The sequence below is a fragment of the Gopherus evgoodei genome, chromosome 7 (genome assembly GCF_007399415.2).
Source record: "Gopherus evgoodei ecotype Sinaloan lineage chromosome 7, rGopEvg1_v1.p, whole genome shotgun sequence".
Taxonomy (NCBI): domain Eukaryota; kingdom Metazoa; phylum Chordata; order Testudines; family Testudinidae; genus Gopherus; species Gopherus evgoodei.
In genome coordinates, this window is record NC_044328.1 from 8,189,368 (window position 1) to 8,210,213 (window position 20,846).

At 44.2% G+C, this 20,846-nt stretch overlaps 1 protein-coding gene across 1 annotated transcript in view; it reads right to left on the reverse strand.

The window, feature by feature from the left end:
• The window catches only part of LOC115655346 (VPS10 domain-containing receptor SorCS1-like), a gene marked incomplete at its 5' end in the record, with an annotated part of 426,699 nt that overhangs the window by 109,559 nt on the left and 296,294 nt on the right, over positions 1-20,846 (reverse strand). The window contains one exon of the mRNA XM_030570701.1: positions 15,557-15,630. Within this exon, the coding sequence (XP_030426561.1) occupies positions 15,557-15,630 (74 nt within the window). The remainder of the gene's footprint in view (positions 1-15,556; positions 15,631-20,846) is intronic.

Consider the following 20,846-nt stretch of genomic DNA (forward strand, 5'->3'; position numbering starts at 1 on the left):
CACTAGGGTAATACAAAACCTCCACACTTGGTATTTCATAATTTCATACACACTGTTTTTAAACAAAGGTCATTATGAGCCACAAGTGCTGATCAATAATTTCAAATATGGGCAGCTGGGCTAACATTTTCAAATGTACATATGGATCGCGGCCAACATTTTCAAAGGGAGCTTCTGGTTTTGGATGCCTTCATGATCAGTTCCCCAGTTTAAGACACCTTGGATCTCATTTTCAGAGTCAACTGGAGTTTTCAGTAGGCAGCACTTTCTGGAAGTCAGGCTCCTTTCAGGACCCTCAAGGTGGGCATCAAGAAATTGAGGCGCCTCCCAAAAATCAGAGGCTGCTTATGATATTATTGCCCTTAATGCCCAAGCTGAGGCAACCAAGTTTGAAAATGTCACCATTTATGCTTTCCACTGAGCATGCCCAGAAGGCTGTGGGCTCCTAGATGCGTGTATGTTGGTTAACACCTGGTTTTTTTCCCATTCTAAATACCAAATAAATCAGACAAACTATCAGATAAAGCATAGAAGTGAGGTTCTGACCATGTTTGGTCATTAGTACCTTGGGAACTGGTTCGTTCACAACGTGTTTTCTCAGGGATGCTGTGCATAGCAGGAAAGGAAGCAAAATTTCTGTTGATTGAGAGGTAAGTCTGGATCAGGACTTTGGTCCTAACAGGCTCTACGTTGACTTTGTCACAAACCCCTTCCTGCCCTGGCATAGCCTCTTCATATGACCTGCCTCCCAAATGCCAGTTCTCAAGGCTCCATTTAGGCTCAGAACCAACAGTACGGGCTGCATTGAGAAGTGAGCACTGGGGTGAGGAATATGCAGTACAGAGTCAGTAACTCATTGGTCAGGGAGATGTGTCTGGAAACAGGAGAAAAGGATGGAGTCTTTCTCTCCACTTGGAAAAGACATGTTCTGGTGTTTTTGTGTGTCACAAGGGGTTTAGATGGGAGGAAAAGCTATTACTCTTCTCGGGGGGGGGGGAGGCATAGGAAGAGAAGAACTGGCAAGTGGAAACTAGTTTCCTTTCATTAAATTTTTTAAAATAAATGCTTCTTTTTTCTTCTTCATTAAACAAACTTTGTAACCAGTTGAAAGAAAGGAATACTTCCCCCCCCTTCAAAAAAAATCATTGACATTTTAATTTAAAAAACTAAACTTGAAATTTTGCAAATTTCACCAACTCTTTCCTACATTTGCACCAAAACACAGGTAGTTGATAGAAAATTTGCAAGTGAATGATTAATTATTACTTGTGTGTTCCAATAGTCCCTAGAAGCTCTCGCCAAGATCAAGGCAGTGTGGTACTAGACATGATGTACCTAGTGAGAGACAGTTAGTGCCTTGGAAAGCTTACAATCTCAATAGGCAAGAGAGACAAAGGAATTACTGTTATCCTCATTTTATAGGTGGGGAACTGAGGCACAGTCGGTGAAATCCTTGCCCCACTGAAACCATGGGGAGTTTTGCCATTGACTTTAGAGGGACCAAGATTTCATCTAGAGAGATTAAGTGACTTGCCCAAGGACAGACAGTGTCGGAGCCAGGAATTGAGCCCAGCTCTCCTGAATCCAGCACTTTAAGCCCAAGAGCACCCTCTCTTTAAAAATGCTCAGGCAACAAAGGCCTGACCCAAAGTCCATTGAAGTCAATGGGTAAAATCTTGGACCATTTGAAATCAATGGAAGTTATACCATTTCAGGCCAAGATTTCAGCCACTGAGAAGACTCACATGGACGCCAATTGGGCTTTGGATCAGGCCCCATGTGGGTGAAGAGCTACAGCTAGCAGTAAAAATGCAGCTGAAGATGCAAATGGACAGCTTTGAAAATCCAGATCCAAATTTGATGCTTGAAAACAACATCTGCATATCTGCCCCGTCCCCGTTTCCAGTCATCAGACTCCAGCAGCTGTCAGTATGTATCCCTTGGCTGGCTCTGTGCTTAATAATATTTATTTTGAGATGGTTCAGTGCAATATTCCTTCAGTTCCTCATTTTCCATTTCTAACGCTTCTCCGTCTCCTCATCCATTGCATTACCCAGAAAGGCTAATTAGCCATAACAGACAGGTGGAAAAGCATGCCTGGTTTTTTGAGACCCTTACGCTGAAATCATCCTATGAGCATAAATATTCTAACAAGCTTTATTCTGTCACAACAGAGTCATAAAGTTGCTCTGTTCAGCACATGATAATGGCTTTGTAATTCAATTATTGGGAGTATTTGTCTATGGGGATTTATCTTCTTTTAGCCCCAGCACTTGTGTGAATCCCTTATCATAAATCTCACAAAAGCTAAGCCAGCTCCCCTACTCCTTCGGGGCATGTCTTGTCACTTCTCGTTAAAAAAGTTGACAGCTTCTTCCAAATTACTCAATGGCAGGAGCTTGTTTTTGTTTTAAAGGCCAGAAGCACAACAAACAAGAGATGACGAAGGTAGATCCCTAGACACTACCATTCCCACCCACCCCCCGCTGCTGATGGTCTTGCAGTGCCTTAAATCCTATCTCTGAATAAGAATTGTAATGCTCTGCACTTATTACAGTCCCTTTTGTGCCAGGTTCTCAAAGCATCTTGTAAACAACAGATAAGTAAGTTTCCCAATACTGCATTGAGGGATCTAGGTATTACTGCACAATGCCTGTTTTACAAATTGGGAAAATGAGTTGGAGAAAGCAGTTAAGGGCCAAATTATGCTCTCAGCTGTACAGTTGTAAATCCAGAGTGACTCCACTGATTACACAAGAGTAAATGGCTCTAATTGACTTGGCCAAGGTCACACCGTAATTATGTGGCAAAGCCAGAAATAGAGTCCAAGAATCCTGGCAGCTAGTCCTGAAGCCACTAAACCAAAACCCTTTGCAAGGATGGTGGGTAATGTTAGAAATAATGCTGGAGAGTGCAACTTCGTGAAGATGCAGAAAATGAGCATTAACAATAAAATACATGGGCCAGATTCTCTGCTATGATCACTTCCCACTCCCATCAGCCTCCAGCAACCACCCCCATTCATTAAAAGACTTCCTGATTTCTCTATCTGCCCCTAACTCTAGGAAGAGATTCGAACAGCCTGGGGGCAGCTGGAACATGCCACCTTGCAAGAATCACTCAGATGACCATCCAGCCAACTGGGGATTGTAGAAGGGAATGGTAGTCTACCCATAGCCCTGCCCTGCCATGCCCCTTGTCTCAGGGTTGTGGGGAAGTTAACATAAGCTGCCCTCCAGATTATACAGATAGCGCCATAAGGCTATGTCTATGTTAGAGCTGGGGTGTTAATCCCGTCCATCTACACATATTCACACTAGCTTAATGAGAGTATTGGCAGTATAGCCAAGTGACATCAAAGGCCCAGTGTCGCCATGCCAAGTACGTACTCACCAGTTTCAGGCAGGTTTGTACTTGGTTCAGCTGAGTCACACCTCTGCTGCTGCTACCGTGGCGACACTGCTATTTGTACTCACAGCAACTCGATCAGAGCTAGCGTGAATACGCGTACGCAAGCAGTGGAATCACACCCCTGGCTCATAGCATGGACATAGTCACAGTTAAGGTTAGGCTATCTCCAGTGACGAGGATCCCCCAACTCCTCCCTTGGCAGCTTGCTCTACTTACTAATTCTTCTTAGCAGCAGAGGGCCACCTCCTCAGTTGGTGTAAGCTACCCCCATTTACACTAGCTGTGAATCTGGCCAAAAAAAGTTTCCCCTAACAATCATCCCCATAGATTTTCTCTACTACAGCCTTGAGTTGTGCTTCCTGCTCGACCCTCACTCACTAATGGGAACGATTTGTTCCCTGTCCTCTTTATCTATAAGATTTCCTGGTTGTAGTCACTTACTCACTGCATCCCTTTTTCACATGTTACAAGTAGAACCCAGGAGCCTCAGGCATCTTCTATTGAGAACTATTTAAAAGGGGGGAAAATCCCCTGGGTTTAATGCTTCTGAATGCAGTGCAGTAATACAATGAATCGACTTATGATACAAGGACCAAGCCTACTTTTTGGCTTCAAGGTTCAATCATTCTGACAACTAAGGGAAGCAGTCCAGCCAGTGCTTTCCACCCCAACAATCTCAGCTGGTCTGGGTTCCTCTAACTTTACACTCTCACCACAGGCCGCTTGGGGACAGTACGGAAGTGCCATGAATCTTATACAGCTTACTGGAACATTTTCAAATATAGGAATATTTTACATGAAAATATTGATCAAAAATTGTCCTTTTTATAGCCTGTTATAAGGATTCTTTTTTTTCCTTTGTTTGGGCAGGAATGGTAGCCCTAGCCTCTGTTTGTCAGAAGCTGGGAATGAGTGACAGGATGGATCACTTGACAATTACCTATTCTGTTCATTCCCTCTGGGATACCTGACACTGGTCACAGTCGGAACACAGGATACTAGGCTAGATGGACCCTTTGTCTGACCCAATAGGGCCATTCTTATGTTCTTATGCTTCTCTTCTTTTTCTATTATTTTTTCTCTCAAACAAATTCTCTTTTGTGTCAAATATAATGTGTCCACAGAGGTATGTAAAATAACTGAGAAAATCCCTTGAGCTTGGCCTAAACTATGCCTTCCATATTTGCACTCCCAACCATTCAGCTAGATCTGCTTTTTCACAATTACACTCATGTGATTCAGATCACTTCAGGAAGGCATTAATTGGCACTGACATAAATGAGATCAGACTCAGATGGCTGTATGCAGACACTGGCTAGGAACTCAGGATATCTTAGGCTCTGACCCAAGGACCTTGGGCAAGACAAAAAAGGCCATATTTTCAGGGCTGAGCACCCACAACCCAGGCCAGATTTTCAGAAGGGTGCAGCTACCATGGTCACACCTATGTCTAGATTTTCAAGATTCTGGCACCTCACATGCTGAGGTCTTTTGAAAATCTCACCACTGCTTTTAGCTCTTAAGTGACTCTTTTGAATGTACGTCCCCAATTGTCAGTGACGAATTCTTTTGCAAATCTAGTTCTTGGTCACTCTAGCTCAGCTCCCCCTGTGAAAAAAAGAGATACTTACCTTTCCTTTGTCTGTCTCGTCCATTGAAACTGTAAGCTCTTGCGAGGGAGGGACGGTTCCTTACTATGGGTTTGTATAGTGCCTAGCACAAGGGGGCAATGTGTTGGGTTCCTTCTACTGGCCATCTTATCAGAGGAGAACAGTCTACTACTGCTGTCTTCTAATGGAGACAGCCCTGGAGCTCAAGTGACCGAGGTCTGTGCTGAAGGTCCCTGTAGTGGGGTGGTCACCTACTCCAGCCCTGAGGGGTTTAAAGACTGCCCTGGGAGAGGGCTGTGGAAGGGGAAAAGCTACTAGGCTGATTGGGAGGCAACCTCAGCTGTGGCCACACCCTAATCAGGCCTCAGATGGCCCTATAAAAAAGCTTTGAGGCAGGAGCACAGACAGACTCCCTCCAGTTTCTGAGAGGGAAGGACCTGAGTGGAGCAGGGCTGGGGAAAGACAAAGGAGCTGGGGAGGCTCCAGCCTGGAAAGCCCCACGCTGTGGCCTAGCACAAGGCCAACAGGTACTGGGGGTTGCAGAGGGCACCCTGGGTAGGCCAAGGCAGCAGGTCCAAACCCAACCTTGCCAGTGATGAGTAGGCTGATACTGCAGTCTGCCCCAGGGCATGGGGGCTAGACAATGACTGGCAGTAGCCCTATACTGAGGCGAGGTGGGGATAGTGGGTGGGGGCTCCTTGGAGAGAGAAGATCCTGAGACAAAGGGATTACTGCCAAGGGGTAGCACCCCAGATAATGGGACACTGGGTCCAGGAGGGACATGGGGGCCAAGCAGCAGCGAGACACCAGCCTGCAGAGGGCGCTCTGGAGGCTGGAAAAGAGCTAATTCCCTGGACGGCCAGCAGGGTGTGCTGCAGGGGTGAGTCCCGTGCCTCTACAGTCCCATATTTGAACATTACTGGATGCTCATGCGAGAGTTTACTCTGCAGCACTCTGCCCCTGTTTTCCCCTTTTGCAGAGCGATCTCAGCACAATCCAAAGGAAATTAAAACATTTTCCACCTGAGGTCCAATTCATTTCAGTCCTCAAAGACACAGTGGCATTCCAGGCCCCAGCCCACACCTCTTAATTAGGGGATTTCCAGCCCTCTTTTTCAGAGCCGGATCGCCATTCACTGTTTAAAGTCACTGCATGGGCCAAACTTACAGCTGTTTCTTCAAGCCAGCTACATCTCCTCAGGCTTCTGGAGCACCTGCTGCTTTCAGCTACTTTCATACAGATATTCCTTCTTTAGTTATCAGGGTTGGCTAGCCTCAGGCCCTCCAGCCATTAAGCGGCAAGCCACCCTGTTACACCAGGAATAACAGATGGGTGGAGAAGACAACTTATTTTCTGAGACCCTTATGATTAAATTGACTATGATACATGATCACATACTGAGCAAGATCCTCTGGCCAGGAAGCTGGTGCAAACATCCAGAGGGAACTACAAATTGTGGAGGGTGATTCCAGAGGAAAAAGGTGCATGGCTGGGATGTCCCTGAACCATCTTGATCCTTCCCCTTTGGGGACATTTGCATCTGGCATAAGTGACAGCAACCCCTGGGCTGCTCTAATCTAGCACCAGAGGCTCAAACCTGGAAAAGGGCTGCATGTACCCAGACAGTTAAGTTCACAGCCAAGTTAGCTGTGTAGCTAATGGCCCCATTTAATGAAATACAGCTATGGAGGTTTACCCCATGCATGTGTGTGAAGGCAAATTAGCTTCTTACTCAAATACGTGTAGAAGATAAGCACATTCTTGGGCCCTGGCTAGCAACACTCTGCTCTTCTGCTGAATTGCCCTAACATCAAGCTTCTGTATCCTATCTAAATATGTATGCATATTTCTGTTGTTGTGTGAATCCCATTAGCTCCAGTCCAGGATATAGGCATGAACTGGAACGAATAGGATTCTGCCCTCATTTAGCCAGTATCACTGCAAGCCTCCCCTTGAGATGAATCCGCTGGTATAGGTAGAGTAAAATACCCTCCACACCAGGTACAAGGATTACCCACAAATAGAGTATGACTCTCCTCCCTGTCCCTCACCTCACCACTTCTAACATGGAGGGTCCGACTCCGAGAAGGGTCAGTTACATGAATAAGAAGAACACGTGCAACGACCCAGCTGAGGATACCATTGCAAGCGTTATTACTTCAGGGCCAACCCAGTCGTCAGCTGGGCTCCCGAAGTTCCCTGCCCACGTTAGAATACGGCAAAAGTAGGGGCAACACTAGGTGACTGATGCTCTGAAGCATCTTGACTTAGCTCCTGCCAAAGACAGGCTTCGTGCATACACAGCTATTGGGGATTCAGTGGGATCCAGTGATTAGTGCACTGGACCCACTCAGGAGACCTGGGTTCATGTCCTGAGTCTGCCAGACCGAGGACCTGGAGACTGGGCCTGCCTAAAACTATCAGCAGCAGGACAACAGCTTGTGTCTCAGGACTCTGACCTTTCAAATGATTTTCTTCCAAATCCAAAATCCACTTGGGAACAAACACGTGTTGGTCGCCTTAGAAAATCACTAGCCAGTGATTTCATTCAGTGCCCCATAAGCCTTCATCTGGCATGTGCATGTTTGCTTTATGTCTAAGTTATTAAATGTGTCTCTTTTTAATTAAATTTTCTGTACAGCTCAGCTCATCCGTTGTGGCTTTTAAGTTACATCAAGCAGATGATTTTCTGGACACACTGTTGTGCTGCACTTTGATTGACATCCTCTGCATCAGCCTCCAGCAGTTGCCCCATAGTGACTGAAAGGTTTTGTTTGGCGACGCCCAGCAGCTTTTGGAAATAACCCGGACACGACACTATTCAAATTGACTCAGCCCATCTGATTTCACCCAGGCAAAAAGCTGACAGGAGCCACTGGAATGGTTTGCCAGACGAGCTCCGACCGCTTGGGTACAATAGAATTTTTAAAAGCTGTTAGCAGTTTTTGATGCTGCTTTTCAGCTCCTCCAGAGGCTTCTTCAGTGAACAGAATCCTGGCTTTTAAAATAATTTGCAGTTTCTTTCCTTCTGAAATAACTCACGCAAGAAACGTACTTTTAAAGATGATCCCCATTTGCTTTTTCCCAAGAAGAGGTAAGTTTTCCATCATCCCAAACACATCCCATCCTCCATCCACCCACCCACTCACCTCTCAGTCTGTCTCTCTCCCTCTCTCCCTCTTCATACATTCATATAAACACAACTCTCTCACCCTCTGTCTATCTACTGGTCTCTGTTTCTCATAATCTGGGTAAAGTTGCAGCTATATGCAGCAGTCAAATTGGAGTCAAACCAATGTCCATTTCCAAACTAATTGATACATAGGATTCTCCTCCAGATGACAGGGAGTTCATCAAATTATGGTTATACTATTCCCTCGCTGCAAAAAGCAGGACCACATCAATCCACCATCACCTGCTTTGGCTTCTAATCCGTCTCCAAATCCAGTTAAAAAGTCCTTTTATTGTCAAAACTCTCCACGGACTCTCCGCCTTCCCTCACCTATGTCCGCGTGTTTTTCTGTTGACTTCTCCTCTTACAGTCTCCTTCTGCTCCACTCAGCCCCTCACTGGGGCTCTCCTTATGAGGGGGGTTCTATCACTCTGGTGCTGTATTACCTATATGAAACTATCTGCCACCTCTGCACCACCCAATTGAATGAGTCACTTTCCCTGTAAGAGAACCCCAACTTGTGATTACTTTCCTTCCCGCCTCACCTATGACTGACTCTTTCTGTGAAACATTTGATGACAATATGTCTTAACTAGAGATGAGCTCGAGCTGCAGTTTTAAAAAATGGATCTGGATTTCAAACACCCAGAATTCAAGTAAATTGGATCTATTCTAAAGATAGGGGATATTTGTAAAATTTCGAATATGGATCTGGACTCAGATTTGGAATCCCTCCTCCAAAGTCTAAGGGTGTCTTCATCTAGCTCCATCCCATAGTGCTAAGGATGTTGTATAAAAATAAGCAGGATTGTATTGTAGGACAATGTTAGAAGACGTGTATAAATTACCAAAAAGGGGATATTCAATCTGCTTGGAGATAGGACAGTCATGTCCATCCAGCAGATTAATTGTTTGAATTTATTTTCTTTCTAATTAAGTCTAATCTCCTTGAAGCAGTGACTGTTTCCTTCACTGTGTTGCACCCTGCCGTGGTTTCATGCCTTCTTTCCCCTTGATACCACATCAGTAACTATTACAGCTCTCTCCAGAAACTGCCATTGCAGCATTACTCTGATGAAAGTGAACAATAAACATATAATTAACCGTATTCTCTTTGGGGCAGGAACTGTCTTTTCTTCTGTTTGTACAGCAACCGGTACAGTACAGTCTTGGTTCATGACTGGGGTCCCTAGGTGCTAGATAATACAAATAATAAACATGACTAACATTGATAAAGCTAATGGTTTTATCTGGGCACAAATAATTGGCAAATTGAGATCTTTCTCCCCTCTGTGTGCTAATTGCTTACAGCCTTTTGATTTGTGCAATTTAATAAGTCACTCAAAAGTATTCAGGGTTAGATTATGATTAAACTTAATTTATTTTTTTCCCAAAAAATAAATAAATAATATTTTCATGATTTTGTTTTACCTTTCCAATCATCTGTAATTATGCTACTCCAACACACTGACTTCGATGGAACTACTTGCGGTGTAAGGTATTAACTTTATTCACATAAAGTATCAAAATGTATCCTTCAAAGGGCAATTTATACATACATATTTTAGCCTTACAGTTTGTTATTTGTATAGGTCGTCACCTGTTTGCTATTATGGGTGGGGTGTAATTGGCTGTCCGAGTAACAAGGTATTGTTGTTGCTCCCTGATTGGATGATTAAAACTTTTATAAACAGGAAGAGGGACTCCAAGGTGATTTCAAGATGGCCGCTGCAGATACTTTACACCAATCCCATTCACATTTGTATTTGTACAGCTTTCACTTTCTGCGAACATTCTTACCAACAAAACCACACTTTTGTGAATGTGTGCAGAAAATGTCTACAAAAAGTCACAAATGTCCAGGCTGGTTATTCGAACTAATGTTCCCAAACATTTTAATGAAGCATTTGCCCAGCTGTACCAACCATGGTTTCAAGACTTCTTTCCCCTTGATACCACGTCAGTAAATATTGCACCTCTCTCCAGAAAACTGCCAATGCAGCATTGCTCTGATGAACTAGTCCTGACCCTGATGGCTTTTCAGCAAAATGTTGAAAATGGAAATACTTCATCCAAAAACTGCAATATTTTGATACAAAATGGCGTTGCAGTGCCTCCTGGTAGTTGTACTTGGGCGTGTTATGCTCCCATTCAATGGACTGGACTCTCTCAAGCACTACTTTCTCTCCTCTTGTTGAGGGACTGCATCAGGCTGTGGTGATTATGGGAGATGTCAGTTCTTAGCACATCACTAAAGTTAGAGCACATCACACTTATTAATGAAGTTTTCCTCAAAACACCCTTATGACAGAGGGAAGTGTCAATCTCATCCCTCTTTTTTCCCCAGGCCTCTGTTTTTTGTAAAGGTTTGAGTTCATCTGCATACCCCACACCTGATATCTCCCACCCTGAGGTAGCATCATAATCTTTTCCACAGCAACCAGTCTGGATGTCAGAGAATGACTTTTAGGTGCAGGTGAATGGGTAAACAGGGGGAACAATAAGCCCTGAAGAATCAAAGATTCTGTTTTTATGGAAATCCCTCTTTCATTAGAAGGGAGTCAACACAGGAATACAGAGTTCATATGATCTACAAGCAGCTGAATTCTCTCTAAATAGAATGTTTTCTCAAAGTTTTGCAGGAGGCGTTAGCAGATTACTTTAATGTTGTTTTTTCTGTGGTTTAAATTCCTCTGGGGACTTTCACGTAGCAGCCAAAAATAAGAAAAAGAAAATTATCTTGCAAATGTATATAAAAAAGGCAGTGGGAAAGATGGCAGTGGTTCCTCTGGTAACATTTACAGTCAGATTTTTTTCTACGGGAGCATTAGCAGCCCCCGGTGAATTAATTCATAAGACTTAAAGTGCCCCAGGACTATTTATGTGAGGGCCATGGCAGGGTCATATGGCAATTAAAATATAATAGTGAGCAATTAGGAATTTTAGCTTTGATCTGATCAGCAATAGAGTGTGTTTTAAAAGCCTGTAAAGCCTCCTGAAAGTTTCTTTCCTGTCAAATAAAACGAAAATGCTTGGTGTATCTAAATGCAACTATGAGAGGGCCCAGGGTTAAACTCAATGCTTTGCCTCACTGCCCAGCCTGGTGGCTTTAAGCCGCTTTTCTGGCCTCCTGATCCTGTACCATTCCAGGGGGTGGAGAGATCCTGGAGTAATTTACCATCCCCAGGGACCAGTCTGAATTACACCATCTCCCCAGGATGCTCCACAATCTCTGTAGCACTGTGTGATGTGGCTCCACCCTTGACATGTTCCTCCCACTCCCAGCACCTCCTACCCCCGGGCTGCAATGGGATCCTCGGAACATAGGCTTACCACAGTCTTCTGTGGTTCCTGCTCAAAGGGAATCCTCCTTCAACCTGAACCAGTGCTTTTAAGGCTGCCTTGCATTGCTCGAGCCCTTTTGCCCAGTATAAAGGGGCTAGAGTAGGGTGAGGATCTTACCCAATATTTTCTCTGTTGAAGAAACTCTGAAATGTTATCTCTCAAAGTGCACTTCTGCTTTGAAGAGCAATTGTAAAAGTAGCATTATGGGTTTTGAGCTGATCATGTCTCAGTGATTTCCAGATCATATCTGCTCAGTTTAAAATAATTTAAAATTAAAGATAGGTTCTCACTAGTTGTCAGCCCCATAAACACAGACTGGGATCTGAGAGTCAAGCTGGGTTTTTTCTGGTTTGCACGTCAGCACCAACAATAAAGATTCCGCAGAACTGGTTCTGGGTTACACATGTGCAAAACCCCATGGCCTTGACTCTCTGTTGCCTTTCTCCTTGTGGAGTCATTTACACTAAACTGATTCAGCAGAGTTTTGCACTGGCAGAAATGATTGAATCAGAAAGCAGGCCAATGGAGAATCAGGTTCAGTGTTGCCATATACTGTCGACCGTAATCCCAGTTTTTTCTAGTGGGGATGCAGAACTCTGGGGGTAGACTTTGGCCATTCAATGGAAATTAGTGAGCAATTCTTGTTAGAATGCACGAGCCAGGATAAAATCTAACTCCCCTTTCTATAACTGTGTTAGTTTCTTAGAAAGCAGAATCGCAGTTTAACATGCATCAATGACCAAAATATATCAAAGTCATCCCATTCTAGGTGAAACTAACAGCTTTTGGTTTCTTGTTTAGTTTGTGTTTGTGGGAAGACTGGCAGGTGATTGGAGCAGTTTTTAATCGTATTTGTTATTCTTTGCTTTGCAGTGCTTTTGAAATTCCTGGTTTTACTTCTCTTTTTTGCTAGACCCTCAGAGGACTTCAAGGGTTTATCTCTGTGGAAAGGAACATTAATCATTATCATCATTATTCTCATTGCTGGTGTCCATCAGTTCAATATATGATAAATCTCTCTTGTGTATAATGACAGGCAGACTTCAAAACACTTGGGTTTTAGTATGGATAATAAGCATTCAGGAGTGTAGATGCTCATTCAAGCAATATAGCTGGACAGCTCAAAAAACATGCTTTCTTACAAGGTTCTCAGCTCTTTCTGCTTTTGTCAGGCCAGAAATACCATGGGAAACATGGGAAAAAATGTTCTTATGATATCGTGGAAGCTTCCGGTCCTGTCTGGAAACCAGAAGGGCAGAGATGAGTGAACAACTTTTTTAAAAAATGGGCAAAAAATTTCCAGATTGCAAGAGTTTCAGCAAAGTCCAGGTTAAAGGGAAAGAGAAAGGTTTGGAATAGAGACAGGTTCAAACCAAAATCCTGGATCTAAACTTTGGAGATGTGTTGAAAAAATTCAAATATGGATCTGGATCTAAATTTTGGCCCATGTCCTTTACTTCTACTGTGATTTGAACCAAAACAGTGGACCCAAACACCCTTGAAGTGTTCAAAATGGCATGGGATCACCTCTAATCTGAGGATAAAAGAAGGGTCCTATTTTTGCTGACCCAATTCAGTTGCTATACTATTTATTAATGTATCTACCTGTAACAGGTTTCATGACCCGCCCCTCTTCCTGGGGCCCGCTTGGCCTCCCCAGTAAGGCTCAGAGAGGCTTCAGGGTTGTGCAACACCCGTGTCTTTATTAACTTAACTTTGTCCCACCGCAAGTGTCCATCTATATACAAGTTTTAAAGGATTACTCTCCTCTTTTCCAGGCAGAGCCAGCCTTTCGCTAGGAGACCTCCAATTCCCTCACTGACTCACTGACTGACTGACTTCTCTCCCTGGCTGCCCCCCTGCCTTCTGGCTTCCTCCCAGCATTTAAACCTTGGCTTGTCAGGCCAACAGGTGTTGCCAATACTCAGGCAGGCATCAGGCCTTTTCCATCAGCCCCAACCTGCTTTCCCTGATTGGAGATGACTGGGCAGGGCTAATTAGATGCTTTTGCACCAGCACCCTGCTACACTATCCCACAAAGAATCTTCTTTTAAGGGCCAGATTCAAAAGTGATATGTAAAGTGATGTAAACCAGACCCCAGAGATTCTGCTCTCAATTAAACTACTGCCTCCATCTGAAACTGATGGGAGTGACTCCAGTTGTATAGGATTGTAAATGAGAGCAGGGTCCAGCCTCCATACAATAATTTAGACCTACCTCTGAATTTGGTCTTTAGTACCATCTGTGCTGAAAAACAGGCCAGCACAACTTATTGTGCTCAGTCCAATGTGCTCATGCTTTCCTTTTTCATGCAGGTTTGTGTTACACTAATTGCTTGTCGCCTGAAGGTGAGGAGATATTTAGTGACATGCACTTTAGTGTCAGTGCAATAACAGTGCATTATTTCGGGTATGCACTGCAGAGAGACCTGCCTGCTGTCAAAATGACATTAAAATATTAGTGTATCAATACTGATGCATAAAGCAACGATGGACACAACTGAAAAGGCTCTGGTTTGAAACTGCAGCGAACAAAACAACAGGAGCTGAACAATCTCAAACATTAGGCAAGTTTGGCCCCAGATCCAGATATGACCTTGAGGATGGCTGCTGTCTCTGCAATAAGCTAATTCTAAAGCCTCAGCTGAAACATCCATTAAAGACATTCAGTACATGAAGACTGTGAGATGAACAGACACTATGGCAAGGAGGACCATACTAGTACCAAAGAGAGGTAAGACCTGTTAAATTAGGGCAGGGGTGGCCAACCTGAGCCTGAGACAGAACCAGAATTTACCAATGAACATTGCCAAAGAGCCACAGTAATATGTCAGTAGCCTCCCATCAGCTCCCCTACCCTGCTCCCAGAGCCTCCCGCCCATGGGCAGCCCCGTCGATCAGCGCCTCCCTCTCCCTCCCTGCACCTCCTGATCAGCTGTTTTGTGGTGTGCAGGAGGCTCTGGGGGGGGAGAGGGAGGAGCGAGGGCATGGCAGGCTCAGGGGAGGGGGCAGGAAGGGTTGGAGTGGGGCAGGGCCTGTGGCAGAGCCAGGGGTTGAGCACTGAGCACCCCCTGGCACATTGGAAAGTTGGCACCTGTAGCTCCAGCCCAGAGTCGCATATTAACTTGTGAAGAGCATCATGTGGCTCTGGAGCCACAGGTTGGCCACCCCTGAATTAAGGGATGGGTGGACCCAATTCTGAATTCAAACTCTGGGGCACAGGAGCCTGCCTACTTCAGTTTTGCAGTAGACTAGTATTCCGAGAAATGGTGAAACTTTTATGCAGTATGACTGATATCTTTGATCTTGAAATTGGACTAGAAATTTTGGAACACTTGTCACCTGTTTAGTAGAACATGGCAACAATGCACAATGATTTAAGATTGGAAGTGAAGAAAAATACTGTATGGCATAGTGTAATGATGTCCAACATGACTGAACTAGTGATAACCTGAGCTAAAAGCAAGAACCTACAGAGCTTGAGCTAAAGGACAATAAGCGAAAGGCCTAGCTTCGCTTGAGTCAGTGGGAAAACTACCATTGACTTCAACAATCCCAGGATTTTCCAGCTGGGAGCTGGAGAACATGCATATTTTCTGTGGACTGGGTGCCGAGGGGAACGTATAGATGAGTGACAATTGCACTGCATGTGTAAGTAATGCACATGTAATAGCATGGCAGAAAGCAATGGTCAGCACTAAGATGATGACAACTACTTCTCAAATTGTTGTTATTTGTGCTAGTGAGGTGACTAGGAGCCCTAATCGTTCACCAGGACACCCCTGTGCAAGAGCCTGTACAAGCACAGAACAAAAAGACAGTCTCTGCCCCAATGGCAGAAAATTAACCTCAACACTAAGATGGAAGAGCAAAAGGTCTGAGTGATGATAATGTTCGTCTCCTTCGGCAACGCCTCCTCAGCCCCAGAGCCTTCATTCTAAAGCACCACCACCTCCACGTATGCCTGGTGGAGCTGTGTTTGTGAAACAACAACAAAAAAAAGTGCTTTGTTTCTTACCAGTAGAACCTGTTTGGTGCAACACCCTCCTGGAGAAGCTGCCATCTTCTGCCAAACTCAATCGAACTGTATAACTGGAGACAAAACAGAGTACAATCATTGTACCTTCCTGACCTTTTTTTTTTTTTTTAACTGCAAGAATCATATTAAAGTATGAGGATAAACACAGTCAACAAAGGAACAGAACTGCAACCCGTACGGCTTTGGAAGTGTTCTCTGGCATCCATTGCTCCTGCGGCAGTGCCTCCAAAGTCAAAGGGCTGAGCTGTGGACAGCCAGGAGACTCTAATGGAAATGAACAGCACGCCCGTTGGAAGAAAGCGTGACATTCCCCAGGCTTGTTCATGGCTTTGGAAAGGCTATGGGAAGTGAGGGGCTTTATGCGGCACTGGGGGCTGGGTAGTGGAGGGGATACACCCCGGATTATGAATTTATTCCTCTTGTGTGCTACAGATCCATGCTCTCCAGTGGCCCACTCCACCAGAGAGCATAGGCAGGGGCTGTAAGAGTTCTGGGAAATGGCAGAGGTGGGTCCCAGGAGCTCTGTAAACTGCGAGCTTGCACTTGTCAGAAACTCCTCATTAATGGGGTACAGCCTGTCGTGGCCACTACTACAGCCCAGGGGTTGCAGCTCACCTGCACAAGCGCCCTGCCTCCTGGATGAGGAGGAGAAATCTGACTTCTGTTTGTCCCCTGTGCAAATCCTATTTTACTTGCTCTTTGCACAGGGAAACTGAATTTTGCACACAGGGGGAGCCATCTTTCTATAGACCTGTCCCATATTTTATGATACTTTATTTACTCTCATTTATCTTACAATGATGCTTTTGGGGATTTCAGGCACAGGTCATTCTCTGCATGCACTGTTGCCCACTACTGAATAGAGTATCTCTGAAATGCTGGAACTAAAACATGGCCGTGTACCATTTGCTGTTCTCTCGCTCTTTGGTACCTGACTGAAAGGAAGCAGAAATAACCCTTGCTACCACTGACAGCCCCTGGAGATTCAACCAGAGTTCCAATAGCAGAGGCCAGTCGTATTCAGAGGGGAAAAAATACTTGCATGGACTGTTGCAAATGATGCATATGAGCATTTAGCTGCTAAACATAGCGATTGTGTCTGCATGCAGCTGCCAACAGTTATCTACAGTTGACTGAGATGTGTAACTCAGAGTCTAGCTCTTTTAGGTGCTATCAGATAATAAAGGTTTGGGGGTCATTACATTTTTTACTTTCATCCTGAATTTATGCTTGCGAAGGGTACTGAGCTTACAGCCAGGCGTAATGGAGAAATGAAAGTTACTTACCTGTAAGTGAGGTTCTTTGAGATGGACTCTGCATATTCCCACTCTTGGGAGAGTTTAGAAAATAGTATGCATATTGAGTTGGCGGGTGGGTAAGGAGCACTAGCTAAACAAGGACTGTAGCATCAATCTTCCAATCTGTGCCTCTGAGCTAGCTGCGATATCTAACAAATAATGGCTTGGAAACAAACGTGTGTATTGAATGCCACGTGGCTGCTCTAAAAATTTCTGTTATTGGAACCTGTTTCAAACATGCCACCAAAGCTGCCATCTCGCCAGTGGATGAGGGGGAGGGGGAATTGTGAAGCATGCTTATAAATTTCTATTATAAACTGTCTGACCCATCTTAATAATGTAAAGGAAATCCTATTTCCATACAAACAGTTACCAGCATATGAAACAAACAATTTAACTGAAAATCTAAAGTCTTTAGTCCTAACCAAATAAAAGGATAAAACTCTTTTTGTATCCAGATAATATAGCTCTGATTCTCCCCTTATTCGAATGAGGTCGGTGGCGGGGGGGAGGGGGACACTGGCAATGTGATGGACTGATTGATAAAGAAATTTGAGGTGACTTTTGGTATGAATCTAGGATGTAGATGAAGAAATTCTTTGTCCTTACGAAATGAAGGGTCAACCATTAAAGTATGAAGTTCACTAATCCTCCTAGCTGATGTTATTGCTATAATAAAGGCAGTATTAATTGATAGATGAAATAAGGAACAAGAAGAGAAGGACTCAAATGGTGGAGACATTAGCCATGACAGTGCTAAATTTACGTGCCATGGTGCAATAAGATCTCTCATTGGGGTGGGGTGCAAATTTAGCAACTCTTTAAAAACGTAATAACCTCATGCAAGAATACTGATTTACCATCTATTTGTATATGAGAAGCTGCTATTGCATGTAAGATGTACCTTCAGCAAAGCAACATATAAACCTTTACGTTTTAAATATAACAAATACTCTAAAATAGATTGAATAGGGGCTGACACAGGATCTATCTTCTATCAGATAGCCATAGTAAAAATCATTTCCATTTTAATTCATAATATTTTCTAGTTGATTTTCTTCTGGCATTAAGAAGAACATGTTGAATATCCATAGAGAAAGACCTCTCCAATTCTGTTACAGACTGATTGCCCATGCTGTCAGATGCAATGATAATGGATCAGGATGGTAAACTGTGCCTTATTTTTGTGTCAGAAGGTCTGTTGACACTGGGAAGAATCTCTAGTTCCTTTTGGAAAGCAGGAGCAAACCTGTGAACTATTGCTGTCACAGCCATGCTGGGGCAATCGGTATCATTCTGGCCAAGACCAGTCCTATTTTTCTCACAAGCTTCACATGAGAGGAAATGGTGAGAATGCATACCTTAGTTCTGCATCCCATCCAAGGAGGAACACATCGGACAGAGTGTGACAGGGTTCACTCACCACTGCGGTGCCTTCTGCTGGCTGTTCGGTGAATTAGCTCTCCTAGCCAGTGCACCTTCTTCTGGTGGCATCTCGCCACCATTACTTCAGTTCCCGGACTCACATCGCTTCCTGGAATGCAGTGTCCCCTTCATGACACAGCCCTCCGGCTATGCCGCACACTGTGATCCCCCCTTCCAGGGGACAGTATCACCATCCCTCAGTCCAGCCACTTCCTCAGTGGTGAGTGGAGGAGGGAGGAATCCAGGCCTGCCCAATACTCTGGGTCCCAGCCCAGGGACCCTGTAGATGGACACCACTTGCTGCTTCCCCTCTGACTCCTCAGTTCATTTCCCTGGGGCACTTCCCCACATCTCCATCACATTCTTTGCCCTTATGTCAGGACTTCAGCCTGCCAGTCTTAGTATCTAGCCAGGAGTCCTTTCTAGCTTTCCCGGTCCCTACTGGTACTCCTTCCTCCTGCTAGGAGCCTGATCCTTCCTCCTGCTAGGAGCCTGATATTCCCCCCTCAAGCTCCAGGCAGCTACTGAACCTGCTCTGCCCTGCAGCTCTTCCTATATGGGCCTGCCTGGCCCTGATTGGCTGCTCCTCTCAGCCCTTCTCTGATTGGCTACCTTCTGTGCAGCCTCCCTAGGACTCTATTAACCCTTTAGAGCCCAGTGTGGGACAGGCGGCCCATCACACAGATATTGAGTATCCACTCCCACTCTGGAACAAAAACAACAGTATTTCCTGTTGAATCTTATTGCAAATAGATTTATCTTTGGCATACCCCCAAGAGCAAAGATGTCTCTGATTACAGAGTCTTTCAAAGACCATTTAGGCATCTGTGTGGATTCCCTGCTTAGTTCTGGTTGAGGGATCCAGGCTGCTGTAAAGCTATCAGACTCATCCTTTGGGCTATACACCTGTCCCAAAGTTTCATTGCCTCCTTGCAAATGCCTCCTTGGTGATCGGCCTTCCCCTTATCTGTTTACATAGTACACTGCTGTCATATTGTCTTTGGCCACTTGAACTACCGACCCTTAAATCTGGGGGAGAAAAGACCTGAGTGCCAAACAAACTGCTCTTGATTCCAGAATGCTGCTATGGAGACAACCTTCCTGTCGACCCCAGAGTCCCCTTGTGACAAACTTCTCGAGATATGCACCCTAGCCTGTTTTTGCAGAGCCTGTTGTGATTATCATAGACAGGACTGGATAACGCCCCTCTCAGAACATTTCCCCAATCCATCCACCATCAGATGGATCTTTGGATTTGCCTGGGAACTGTAATGATCATATCCCTTCTGTGTATTGACAGTCTGATGTTCTATGATAACCAATACTGGGGCGGTTTCATACTAAACTTTGCATAAACTGTGACATATGTATCATCATTCCCATTAGTGATAGAGGAAAAAAACTTTACTCTCTAAGATGGTTTTAGCAGCAAAGATTGAAAGGTACACTTTATCTTCAGGGAATCCTCCCTCAGAATGTATTGCTTTTGCTCTTTGAGAATCGAGAAGAGCTCCTGTGAAATGGAATTTTCTGTGATGGGGTCAGTAATTATTTCTTTCAATTTATTAAAGAAACCTACATTTCAGAATAGAGGGCATGCAAATTTTGTGACCTCTTCCAGCTCATCCTCTGAGGTTGCTATTGGGAGCTAGTCATCAAAATATGGAAAGACAGAAACCCCTCAACTCTTGAAGAACACTGCTACTCTAGATAGACACTTTGTAAAGACTTTGGGTGCCAAGCAGAGGATGAAGGGGAGGACTTTGTATTGGAAATGGTCCTGCCCTACAGAAAAAGAAAGGTACTTCCTGTATGATGGTCTTATTGAAATATGAAAGTAAGCTTCTTTGAGATCAAGAGTAAATCAATCTAGAAAGGATAGGGAAGGAACAAAGGATTCTAGGGTTAATATTCCAAAATGCATCTTTCAGATGTACTTGTTTAGTTTCTTTAGATCTAAGGCTGGATGAAGATCTCCATCTTTCTTTGGAATAAGAAAATAGCAGGAGCAGAACCCTTGATTCCTGAGATTTATTAGAACCTTCTCTATTGCTCTCTCCATTAGCAGAGAACTGATCTCTGATCTTAACAATGTCACACGAGCGGGTTTCCTGAAAAGAGAGAGAGGAAGGTTGATTTGGAGGAAGTGCATGAGACTGGATGGTATAACCATTCTTTATAGTATCTAACACCTATCTGTCTGTGGCAATCTTTAGCCGCTCACTCTAACGTTGACTTAAATAGTCTCCAAATTTAAGGAAAACAGGATCCAAGATTGCTTTGCTGCTCTCAAACATCACTGAACACCTGCGGTCTCACTGCAAGCGAAGAAGCAATGGTACGCCAATTATTTTGCTTCATTTTAGGCTTGAATGACCATCTCCTGTATGACTGAGAAGCAAAAGATTGTTGTTGTTGGTATTGGAGTGATGTCTTCTTTGAATGAAAAAGAATAAGGTGGGTTATACTGTCTTTGGAATCTGAAGACATCAAGAAAATCTCCTTTTGAAAGTCTGCAAAAGACTAGTTGTAGATCTTGTTTCTTT